The 13,128-nt window shown below is 45.7% G+C and overlaps 1 protein-coding gene across 2 annotated transcripts in view; it reads right to left on the bottom strand.

The window, feature by feature from the left end:
- Window positions 1–13,128, bottom strand: part of SNX29 (sorting nexin 29) — a 530,502-nt gene that overhangs the window by 507,864 nt on the left and 9,510 nt on the right. For both annotated transcript variants that reach the window (XM_055339302.1, XM_055339303.1), the window contains exons 2-3: window positions 4,103–4,167; window positions 1,981–2,033 (exon numbers count right to left, since the gene is read on the bottom strand). In XM_055339302.1, coding sequence (XP_055195277.1) covers window positions 1,981–2,033; window positions 4,103–4,167 — 118 coding nt within the window. The remainder of the gene's footprint in view (window positions 1–1,980; window positions 2,034–4,102; window positions 4,168–13,128) is intronic.

Below are 13,128 nucleotides of genomic sequence, written 5' to 3'. Positions count from 1 at the left end.
TAATAAAAATCTTAGTAGTAAATTCTATTATATAAGAACACATTAATCTAACATTTAGAGATGGATTCCCTCTCTCAGGAAAAGAACCAGACAATTATGAAAAAAAAAAAGTGAGGAAGAAGTACTGAATCCACATACTCAAACACATGCACACACACACACACCTGCACATGCTCATGTGCACCCACGCAGGAAGTCAGAAGGGGATGGAGAACTGCATTATTGATTAGTAAGCCTCTCAGATGATTCTGATGCAGGTGGACCTTGCACCCCAAATCAGGACCCCTGTGCTGACCAGGGCCAGGTCCCATAGTAGAGCCTCATGAAAAACTAATGCAGTAAATCAGTCTAATGATCTGATGCCACAAGCATATGTTCAGAAGCAAATGTGACAGGAAGGAAATGTTTGTGCAAAACCCTAAGAAATACAAACTAGAGGAGTGACCCCGCTGCCCTCAAGGCTCACAACCCTCATGGTGACACAGATATTTAAACACCTGACTATAGCACAGTGCAATGCACATGCTCACCCAGACACCTTCTCCATGCTTTCAGACACGGGGGTACATCAGTGAATAAGACAGCAAACACCCCTGCCTGCACAACACTGACATTATGACACATGGAGACAGAAATCAACAAAATAAAAAAGCTTAACGTATAGTCTGTTAGTTGGTGCTAAATGTTAGGGAGAAAAACCAGGTAAAAAAGAGACAGAATAAGGGAAGAGTAATGTTTTAAATCTGCACCAGTTTCAAACAGTCCCTGAAGCTCTATTAAAACGTAGCACTACATGCTTTGCTGGTAGCTGATAAAGAATCGCAGACATGGGGATCCCTGGGTGGCGCAGCGGTTTGGCGCCTGCCTTTGGCCCAGGGCACGATCCTGGAGACCCAGGATCGAATCCCACGTCGGGCTCCCGGTACATGGAGCCTGCTTCTCCCTCTGCCTGTCTCTGCCTCTCTCTCTCTCTCTCTCTCTCTCTCTCTGTGTGTGTGTGTGTGACTATCATAAATAAATAAAAATTTAAAAAAAAACTTCTTAAAAAAAAAAAAGAATCGCAGACATGGGTCTGAAAGGACAGACAAGGGCTGGCTCCACTGGGAGGGGTGGGGTGAGAGGGTGGGGGCCGCAGCCAGTCTCCAGAATGAGATGAATGCTGAGCAAGTGAGTTCCCTTCCCTTCCTTTGCTGGAACGTTCCTCCTGCCACCATGAATCAGCCCTGAATGACTCCACAAAGTAAATGCCTGTGTGTCTCTTACCTTTGCCAAAACATTTTCATCTCCTCCCAGTCAATGTGAGAAGCTTATGCAATTACATCAGCCCTTCCTGGGTCATGGAGGTCAATGGCAATTTTTAGACTTTTTTTTAATTATAAAAGAAACACACAATCACAGTATAAAATATGAAAAATATCAGAAAGCGTAAGGATTCCCAATATTCTCAACCCCAGGATTACATCTGTTCACATTCTGGTACATTTTCCACCAGAGTGGTGGTTTAACATAGCTAGCATCATTCTGCATACACATACTTTTGTATCTTGCTCTTTTTATTTTAGCTAAAAATGTAATTTATAAATTACTACATGCGCATTTCTCTGCTTAAAACAAATGCTGTATGGACATCAATTTTAATGGCTACATAACATTCCATTCTACTAAGGCACTGAACTTTTTTAAGCATCTCCCACCTGTTGAGCATTTCAATTTCTGAGTTGCCATCATTATCAATTACCCTGAAAATAACTTTATGCAGAAAGGTATTTCAGGTAATTCCTTCAGAATGGACTACTAGAAGGAGGGAGTATTACAGGAAGCTGCAAATACTCTAAACATGTAGACACTGCATAGGTGGTCTACAATCACCCAAACTGAATCACCGCACCACTTGGCTGCAGAGACGGAATGCAGAAGCTAGTCATCTCTGGCCACCTTTTCCACCTTGACAGTAAATGGTTTTAGAAGCAATGTCTTTACCTGCTGTCAGAATCTGAGGCGATCTCCTTTCTCCCTCCAAAGCGGATCTGGCACTGCATGGAAAAAGAAGCCACTGAGATCAACAGGATGGGACACTCAAACATCACAAACAGCCCACACAGGATTTCAGGATCATGAGACACACAGGGCCAGGAACTCCAGGTGCCGAGTCAGGGTGTCCCCGTGCCATGGTGTCAAGCCAAGACATGAGATAGTAGACACCCTGGCCTTCCAGCCACCGCTTACAGGAAGCCCTTATCTCCCCCTTGTACAGTGGAGCTAGTGGGAAAACAACACCAAGAGGAAAACAAAAGCACACAGCCTTGTGTACATCGTCTAGGAAGCTGCTTCTGTATGTCAGCAGCTGATTGTCTGAACAAGAGCTCCACAAGGCACAATTAAAACTTCCACAAATCTGATGATGGGTGCCTCTGGAAAGGGCCCCAAAGTTGTTATGACTGGCGATAAAATTATGGCAGCATGACTCAAGCTTCAACCATGTCATCTGGTTGTGCCAAATGACGTTTCATCCAGGGTGGATACAAATAAAAGCAAACCATCATTTTTTCTTTAATTGTGGAAAAAAAATAGAATATGTGAAGTTTACCATTTTCACCATTTTTAGTTATATGTCATTCAATTCAGAATACCGTGCTCCCATCAGCAGTAGCCACTACTCTCTTTTAAAGGTGTGGAATCTCCACTGTGGGTAGCAGGCTTGCAAGATTCCAGAGCGTATTCTCGAATGAATGAATGAATGAATGAATGAATGAATGAATGAATGATTATAAATGATATATTTGTCAAAACTCATAGAACTGCACACTTAAAATTAATGTATTTTATTGCATGCCTCCATTATACCTCAATAAAATTGACCTTAAAAAGGTCTATGTACAACGCTTTCATCCCCCCAAGTCATAACAACAACAACAATAGTAATAGCAGCTCTGGGCATAGGCTCCAATTTATTTCTGTTCAACAGCTATACTGAAAGTGGCTCCACATCTACTTTATGTTCCCATTGTATTTCCCCACTTCCAGGACAAAGAAACAAATAACGTGGGCTCTGTATTTACTGCTGAGCCCTTTACCTACTTTAACAAACGCAACCCTCTCAACAGCCCTCTAGAGGCAGTGACCCGATGACAGAGAAGAGGGAGGCTCAGAGAGGCTAGGTGGAGTTGCCTCAACACACACAGCCTTGAAGAGATGAAGCTGGTATTGGACTCCAGCTTTGCCTGAGTCTGTGTCTTCTCCATCACATACCCTACCAGGATGCCTAGAGGCTTGGGAGATACCAAGTTCTCTGGGTTCGCTTTAACACTTGACACATATCCCTATGAAAGTATTTATCTCCCCATATTGGGACTGCATGCATATGATTGACAGTTACACCTTCCAAAATGTGAGCTACCTAGAATTCCCAGCATTGGGTCCTAGCTTTGCTACTCATGACCTATAGCTCCTTAAGTGAATTACTGGACCTTTCTGAGCTTCTGTTTCTTTGTCAATAAAATGGAAACCATCACAGGAACCTTCTCATTGGGGGGTCAGAAGGATAAAATGAGAAGCTTCACAGGGAGCTGGGCTCGTGGCTGACACATGCATACTACACGATGCACATCTGGTAGGCACAGGCAAGCACACCCAAGCCGGGCTCATGCCAAAGCCTGCATTCACACCTGCTAAAAACTGGATATCAAGAACAGCATGAAGCAACCAGAGCAGAGCCCACCTGGAGGACCCACGCGGCCCTGGGCATGGCTTCATTCGTCCCGTCTCTGTTCTCGTGCCCACAGGGTGCCAACTCCAGCCACCACCTCAGCACCCGGAAGACTTGCCCTAAAACACAACTGCTTGGAAGTGAGACTTTGAAACCAACAGCAATGCCTTTCTCAAAGGGACATCATGAAGGATGGGGCCCTCCAAAGGCATTAGAAAGTCACTACTTCCAACTGCCCTCCCTGCTCTGTCACTCTCTGGGGAACACCGTGAGCCTCACTGCTCCCAGATGGAAAGAGGGAGTAAGTCATGCACATGAAAGGGCAGAGATGACTTGGACATGGATGGCCTGACACTGTTTCCTGACCTCAAAGTCAAATGAGAGCTTTCTTCTTACCTGTTTCACTGCATCCAGCAGACGCTCCAGCAGAAACTGTCTTTTCAGGTCATTGTTCTGTGGTCCTAAAATGCAATGAGGCTTCATTAGTTCTCTGTGGCAAGAGCCCTCTACCAAGACTCTGCCACATAGTATGTGGCTGTCCCCAACTGGCATCAGCCTCCTCTGTAATGAAATCAACAAGAACAGACACCAGTAATCTACATCATTACAGTGAAATTTGGCCAGTTGCCTGTTGCTACATCACAGGAAAGCAGCTAAATTCATGTTCCCCACACCTGAAGAATGTGTCTGGAATGGTCTAATTCAGGTTTCTCAATCTTGGCGCTATTGACATTTGGGCCAGATAATTCTCTGTGGTGGGGCTGCCCTGTGAACTGCAGGATGTCTAGTTGCATCCCTGGGCTCTACGCACCAGATACCATTAGCACATACACACACCCAAGATGTGGCAACAAAAAATGTCTCCAGATACTACCAAATGTCCTATGGGGGACAAAACACCCCCCGGTTGAGAACCAACAGTCTAACTTACAATACAGGTTCCCCTAGTATGGCAGGCAATACCCATTGGCTGACCTTACCATCAGCTCCAACATCTTTTCCCCATGCCACCTCCTGTACTACAAGCTGAAAAGTTTAATTACTCCTTTTCTCAGCCTCTTTTGGAAGGGTGACCTTAAGAAGTTCTAGCTAACAAGATGTAAGCAGAAGGACACTGGGAGGGCTCTGGGGAAACCATGCCTTCCTGATAAAAGAATACATGTTAATGGTTTCATTCTTTCTTCCATCCTTCACACCTTCATCATAAACACACTGGGGTTAGCCAGAGTAGCACCATGCAGCCACAAGCCACAAGCCAGGAGGGAAGGCCAAGAGACTCACAGAGACACCAGCCCTGATGTCATTTCACTGCTGAACCAATACTAGAAATCTCCCACCTCTCATACAGCAAATAACCCCATTTGCTTCAACCACTATACACCAGGCTGTTACTTGCAACCAAAAGCATTCCTAACTGATACACATGGTATATGCTTAACTTCCATTTAAAAATGTCCGAGGGAGGGGATCCCTGGGTGGCTCAGCAGTTTAGCACCTGTCTCTGGCCCAGGGCATGATCCTGGAGTCCCAGGATCATGTCCTGCATCAGGCTCCCAGCATGGAGCGTGCTTCTCTCTCTGCCTGTGTCTCTGCCTCTCTCTGTGTCTTTCATGAGTAAATAAATAAATAATCTTTTTTAAAAATGTCTGAGGGGGATGCCTGGGTGGCTCAGTGGTTGAGCATCTGCCTTTGGCTCAGGGTGTGATCCTGGGGCCTAGGATCGAGTCCCACATTAGGCTCCCTGCATGGACCCTGCTTCTCCCTCTGCCTGTGTCTCTGCCTCTTTCTCTGTGTCTCTCATGAATTAATAAATAAATAAAATCTTTAAAATAAATAAATAAATAAATAGAATAGATAGATAGATAGATAGATAGATAGATAAATAAATAAATAAAATGAAAATGTCTGAGGCAGGGACACTTCAAAGCACCAAGCAGACTGCTAGAGAGCTACATCTGATCCCCCAGAGGAGACCTGGGGATTCCAATCAACAGAGACACAGCTATGTATTATGATGCTCCAGACAGAGAACATAGTTATTTCAAGGGAGAATCAAATTAAAAAAAAAAAAAGAATCAAATTCAGAGGTACAAGAACAGATGCCCCCACACCACAGGCCTTAAAGTGCCACCAAGCTGCTTTTCTCTTGGGCAATTTACCATGGGCTTTGCCAGGGAGTCCCAGCAGGGCATCACATCAGAGATGGTCAGTGATTCATCCAAATTATGTCAGGGCCACTCAGTTGATAACAACTGTGACCACGTGTTGAGCACTTCCTGCACACCAGACACAAAATAGTACTCTGCATGTGTTACATCCTGTAATTCCTACAACCACACTGTAAGTATTAGGATCTTCAACTGCAGATGGGGAAAATGAAGTCCACAGAGCACAGCAAGCATGTGCACTGACCCACTCGGTACTTATTTAACTTCAACTGTGTCCTAGGCAATGTGCTAAGTGCTCAGGACACAGGAGTGAAGTCATATAGAAGAAACATTCTCTCATGGAGAACAGATCCTCTTAGGGAAGAAAGAAATTGCACTTAAGTAAACCTAAACTGAGATGATGTCAGAGTCATACTGAGAAGAAAAACCAAATGGGGTGATGAGACAGGGAGGAAGCAAGAGGGTCCTGTTCACCACAGCAGTGATGGAAGGCCTCTCTGCAGGTGACATGTGGGCTGGGCCCTTTATAAAGAGAAGGAGGAACCCCGGAAAGACATGGGATCCCAGCGTTCCAGGCAGGGTATGTTGCCAGGGTGGATGCCCAGAGGCAGGAACAAGCTTGGCTTCTAGTCTTCCAGGACCAGAAGGAAGAAGTCTGCTACAACTTGAGCAAAGAGCAAAAAAGAGGAAGGAAAGATCAGACAGGCAGGCAGAGGCCAGTCACAAAGGGCCTTGTGAACCAAAACAACAGGTTTTGTTCTAATTTGAATACTAATTGGTAGAATCGTGATCCTTACTCAAGATCATGTCCCTCAAAAGTCTGTGTTGGGGTCACCACACAAGGCTCCTGCTTCACCCCAGGCCCACAGAAAAAAAAAAAAAAACACAGAATAGACACTCCACGGACACACGGTGATAAGCGTCTTCCTAAATGGTGTCACGGTTATTTTTCTCTGGAGGGGTTTTGAGTAAGGATGTACTACACATCATTCCCAACACACAAGTATGCCAAAGTGTCATTCAGGATGGTTGAAAACACCGCCCCCCCTGCACCCAAAGCCCCCAAACATCTCTCTTGATACTTATGTCTAGCTGTCAATCCTACTTTTTTGTTTAGCAGAAGGTATGGCTTCTGCTCTTCTCTAACACCGGGATGGACAAGTCAGGCTTTCTCTCTTCCTTCTTCCAAGTCCTGCATCCAACAACCCTACCTGCCCTTGGGCAATGCTAGCTGGAAACCTGACAAAGTTTTCCACTCTGAAATGCCTTTGTTATCTTTTTTATCATGAAAGTAATTTATGTGATCAAATGACCATATGACCCAGCAATTCCACATCTGGGTAGACACCTAAAAGAATTTAAAGCAGGATCTTGAAGAGACATTTACACCCATGTTCGCAGCAGCAGCATCAGTGGTAGCTAAGATGTGAAAGCAACCCAAGTGTAATGGACAGACAGCTAAGCAAAACGGGGTCTAGCCACACAATGCACTATTATTCAGCCTTAAAAAGGAAGGAAATTCTGAACTATGCTACATGGAATGAAACTTAAGGACATTAGGCTAACTGAAATAAGCCAGTCCCCCAAAAGATAAATACTGCATGATTCTACTTATAAGAAGTAATCAAAATTACAAAAAGGGAAAGTATGGTGGTGGTTTCCAGGAACTGGGGAGAGAGGAAGATGGGGAATTAGTGTTAATGGGGACAGAATTTCAGTTTTACAAAATGGAAAGAGTCAAGGGGATGGATGGTGCTGAGGACTGCACAAAAGTGTGAATATATTTAATACCACTGCACTGGTACACCTAAAAGTGGTTAAGATGGTGAATTTTCTTACCTGTATTTTACCATGATACAAAAATTCATGTAAAAAAATAATTATAAATCAGGAAAACCTGCACAAAGAAAATAAAAATCTCCATCATCTCATTACTGATCATTTTTAGTGCAGTGATTCTCAAGCTTCCATGTTCACACAAAATCTCCCGGGCTCTTGTTACAGACAGTTTCTGATTCAGCAGGTCTGGGTGGGGCCTGAGATTCAGTGTTTCTCACTAGCTCCCGGATGCTGCTGATGCTGCTGGTTCAGGGAGGATGTTGCACCCTACCCTTCCTGATATGCATGATGATCCTGGATCTTTCCTATATTATCTTGACCCACTGCTCAGAGAAGGTACTGGCAGCCTCCTCTGCTTTACCTCGCAAAGCCTCTCTTTGTGGTGGGAAGAAAAGCCCATTCATGACAGAGAAACAATCTGAGGTTGCACAGGCCTCACGCGGGCCTCAGCCCTCCACTCACCCTCCCTGGCTGCAATTGCTCTGCAGGCGAGAAGGACACTTGAGTGAGACCATCCTGGCCCTAACTGGGGATTCAGAGAAGCGGGGTGGGGGGAAGCAGGGGTGGAGGGAGTACAGGCAGCCTTGGGAGCACGTATGCACTGCAGGAGGTGCCCAGGAGGCCATGGCCATAAAGAGCAGTGGAAGGGGGACCAGTTGGAAGTCACAAGACATCATGAGTTCTCATCCCGGCAGAACTGCTTGCTGGCCATGTGACAGGGACAGTCACTTCCCTTCTCTAGGCACCAGTTTCTGCATGAGATGGTGCTGTCCTAGCTCTGCAGTCTGGAACATGGGGCCCCCATGAAGACAGGCAAACAGAGCAATCTATGCTACCAGTGTCTTTCCTGCCTTCTTCCAGTGACCAAGAGGAGAATAAGCACCCCTGCCCTGGTCAAGAAGATTCTCTGTCCCCTCTGTCTCAAATGCTGTAACCACCAGAGGGGAGCAGGGAGGCAATGCCCACCTACTGGTCTTCAACTGTGGGGAAAGCCATTAAGTGACTGACAATCCTTAGCGTCATGGGAAAGGTAGCTCCATTCACCAGAGCACCGAGGCTCAGTGTGGAGCACGCAAGGCTACTCCCGCGGAAAGTACTCAAGGAAGGATTCCATTTCAAGTCCACTAGCTCCAGCGCTGGCCGTCTGCTAAATCTTGCTGGCTCTCCAGCTTTGCAACAAATCTGCAATCACAGCCCCACTGATTTTTCTGTGATTTTCTGTGAAGGAAGCCCCAGTCTTCCTGCTCTCTTCCTTTTCCAAGGGCAGCCCTGAGTCCACACTACTAACCAGATGAGCCTGAACAGGCTTCTTTTGCATTCCTTGTTAGGGCACCATCAAAATGAAGATAGAAAATAGAAAGCTAAAAAAAAATAAGAAAATATAAAGCTACCCCAGGGAGTACCCCCAGAGGGCTACAAACCCATCAAAGAAATGCAGTGATCCCCTGCGGCTCTAACTCAGAAGACACAAGTGCATGTGAAAAATCAATCATGAGCATCCCTGTTGTCTTTAATGTTTAGAATTTTTAGGATCCTACATTACTTTTCAGCACAAACCTCCAGCCTTCCATCACCTACTAGGGAGACAGACAAGACTTAAGAATGGGATAGCCCAGATTCAAATCCTCACCCTGGGCTATGTGACCATGGGCAAGTAAGTTACTCACCCCCTTTGCACCTAGGTTTATTAAACGTCGATTGTGCACCTAGAATAGTGCCTAGCTTATATGAGGCACATCTTGTTCTTGTTGTTGTTGTTGTTGTTGGCAACCCTATATCCCAGAGGGTAAGACCTCTGGCTCTAAGACATGCTTTCAATTGGCTTTCTCTCTAAAGCACAAGGAAGCTACCCAGTCCAGGACTCTGTGCTTGCTGCACTGGGCAGAATAAAAGTAAAAAAGGGTCCATGGCATCTGGGGCGGGGGTGGGGTGGGGGGTACAAGCAAGAGGAATTAAGAACTCCATGTTTATTCCTTCTCTAATCCTTGCAACAACCCTGGAGGTCAAGGTAAATATGGTTGCCACCCACAGAGGACGTTAGGTCATCTGATTAAGGTCACATACACACTTCAACAGTGGTATTTTCCTACCTCTCTATGCAGTGGCAGGAGTAAAGTCATGCCAGCTATTTCTCTGGTTGATGGCTAATCCTTGCAATGTATGAAGCAGGTTCAAGGAAGGAAAGAAAAAGGCAATATTCTTTGGGTGCCACTGCATGCCAGGAATTCTGCTCAAGGTCATACAGCTAAGCAAGCAGTACATCAAAGGTTAAGACCATGGTCTGCCTGACTCTTAGGCCAGTGCTCCCGCTACCATGCTCCACACTGCCATTCTGCTGGGGCCAGGGAGGCTCACTGAAAAAGCAGGAACTTGAGCTGTGCTTTAAAAAAAATGGGAAGGACCAGAAGAGGTAAATCCACACAGATACAACACAATGACTTAATGGGAACAGGGTCTCCCTTTGGGGGGATGAAATCTTTTGGAACTAGACAGAGATGGTGGTCACAGGACATCATGAATGTACTAAATGCCATTGAAATGTTCACCTTAAGACGGTTTTTATAATAACTGTTAGTCCTACAATTGAGCAATGATCCGTGGTTTTTAACGGCATTAAAAACATAAATGCTTTTATGTTATGTTAATTTCAGTTCAATAAAAAATGTTTTTATGGGAAGGGCTGACACAGACAGATATTGGCCCAGAGCACATTCCAAGCCAAAAAGAGACAGGATTTGCCCTGGGGAGGGAGCAGAGTGGAGACAAGAGGACTCCAGATAGCACCCACCCAGCCCCCAGGCTCACTTCTCTTCCATATTTCTGTTTACACTGAGGGGGGTCCCTAACTTCTGCATCATGGGGCTACTAACAGGGAACAACAGGCACATTCAAATAACGGGAATTCAGGAAGATGTAGTTATGAGAAGCCCTACGAGGGGTGGGTATATAGATAAGTGATCTCAACCGGGGTGATTTTGCCCCCACCAATGGGACATTTCGCAACGTCTGCAGGTATTTCTGGCATGGAGTAGGTGGAGGCCAGGGATGCTGCTACACCTTCTCCAGTGCACAAGACAGTCCCTGCAACAGAGGATTATCTGGTCCAAAACGTCAAGTAGTGCTGCAATTAGGAAATTCTGCCCTAAAGTACATGTGATTGTCTCATTTCAGAGATGATGAACTAAGGCTTTTAGAAGCTAAATAACTTGAACCTCCACTCGTGCTCTGAATCCCATCTCCTCTCTTCTGCTCAAGGACACACTCCAGCAACTGTCCCTCAGTTAGTTTGTTCTTCTCATGTAAGCAATCCTTACAGCACACGAGGATGTCGTAATACCTCCCCCAAGTTTACTAAAAGCCATGCCTGTACCCACATGCCCTTCCAGCTGCAACCCCATTTCTCTGCTGCCCTGGCCAGGTCTGCCTTCACTGGGGCCGCCAGGCTATCCGGGAGAGCCACCCCTGCCATGACTACCTTTCTGGGCTCTGGCCCGGCGCCCTTCTGCCCGCATCACCTTCACCCTGCATTGATTATCTACACAGCAGCCATAACATCTGGAAGCACAGGTGGCAGCAAATGACTTACTGATATTATGTAACAAATACATGATACACTCAATGATATTCTGTGATTTGTTCCCTCAAAACATCCTGCAGAAATGCAGTTAACACTGTGTTTCTATCAAGTCTTAAGCATGCAGTGGGTTGTATCAGGTGATCTATATTTCTGGTTTTCCCTGACTAAACCTGTACCTTTAACATGCCCTAGGCCAGGGGTCAGCAAATGTTTTCTGTAAAGAGCCAGATAATAAATATTTTAGGCCTTGCGGGTCATATGGCCCCAACTAATCAATTCTGCTCTTAAATCTCAAAAGCAGCCACAGACAACACATTAATGAAAGAGCATAGCTGTTTACAAAAACAGGCCTTGGGCTGGATTTACCCTATGGGCCCCACCACTGCCCTAGCAGAATTAATCAGACAGAGGTTTTGAAAATTAAAACAATAGTATCTCTGTTTGCAGACTTTATGGCCAGCCAGTAAGCAGTAAGATGGTTACCTGTTAGGGTTCCCCAGAAGACTGTAGCCCAGACCCACAACTCAATCATGTTCCTACCTTCCCTCACCCTATACCAAGAGCTCACACCTTGCAAGAGCCTTGCATGGGACAGGTACACCATAACTTGTGCTCACTGCTAGAATTCATGCTCAGTCACATCTGCAGGCATACAAGATGCTTGGAGCTCTGGGCCCAACGGTGAGTTTAGTGCTGTTGTTTTGTTGTTTAATTTCTACCATCCCCAAAACCCCACCACCAGTCCAAAACAGAAACGAAGGGAGTAGGTAGGAAAGGTGGCCTTGTATAGGCCAGAGGCATGTACACAACCAAGATCAGATCTCCTCCTGCCCCTACACATGCACACACACCCTCACTCCCACTCCAACAGGGTCAGGAAGAGAATGGAAATGAGTGCTGTGGGCGGAAGTAGGGACCGAGGGAGCTGAGGGGGATGTCTCTGTAGAAACAGCAGCTGCTACTAGGCTCAAGCAGATCACACCTCACAGCAACCCCAGCTAGCGGTTGCCCCATCTTCTGGTTTTTCAAGAGAAGACAGAAACTTAGATTTTCATATTAACTGGCACCTAATTATACTTTTTGGAGCACTGCTTCATCCAACTCTGCGTGAATCAAACACAATACACTAGAGGCCATATCAGCTACCAATTTTCTGAGACACACATAAAACCTTTATATCTAACTGTAAGATGGGTGTTGGCAGCAGCATCATAACAGATAAAGGAACTGAGGTTTGGAGACACAGATCACTTGCCCCAGGAACAGTGCCCCAACACTTTACCACAATGCCCAGGCCTGCCAACGCCCAAAAGGCTAGTAGGCTAACCTCAGGCAGCTCAACTTCCATGCAGGGATCCCTTTGCAAAGGGTCCAGGAAGACAAACCAACTTCTCAGTGGCTGGCCCAAGCGTCACTTTCCATGAGAAACCTTCCTGTCACAGGCAAAATAAACTGTTCTCTATGGAGTGCTCCTGTGACCCTCCAACCATACCACACCCCTAGTATAATCCATACAGAAAGGATTATGGGGAATCATAAACCTGCTCCTCATTCCTATCCAAGATTGAGTGGAACCAGCGATAATACACCCCTGCTTACAGAAGGAACTCAACAATTGCTGAATCAAGGCTCTGGAGTTAGATTCTGTGGCTCCCCAAAGTGTCCGCTTTAAATGGAGAGGACCAGAATGAGCCAGGACACAGAAGCAGCCTCAGCCTTGTGGGTGTGTATAATGGGCTGAGGGAAGCAGCAGCTTTGTCTGCTCAGCATTTGTACATAAACAAATAATACAGACTTTATTCTTCCCCAAAGTCAAGGCACTAGTTCTCTGTACTGTG

This window comes from Nyctereutes procyonoides, unplaced genomic scaffold (genome assembly GCF_905146905.1).
Source record: "Nyctereutes procyonoides isolate TBG_1078 unplaced genomic scaffold, NYPRO_anot_genome, whole genome shotgun sequence".
NCBI classification, from domain to species: domain Eukaryota; kingdom Metazoa; phylum Chordata; class Mammalia; order Carnivora; family Canidae; genus Nyctereutes; species Nyctereutes procyonoides.
The sequence above is the reverse complement of the archived record's forward strand: the minus strand, read 5'-3'. Positions and strand labels throughout refer to the sequence as shown.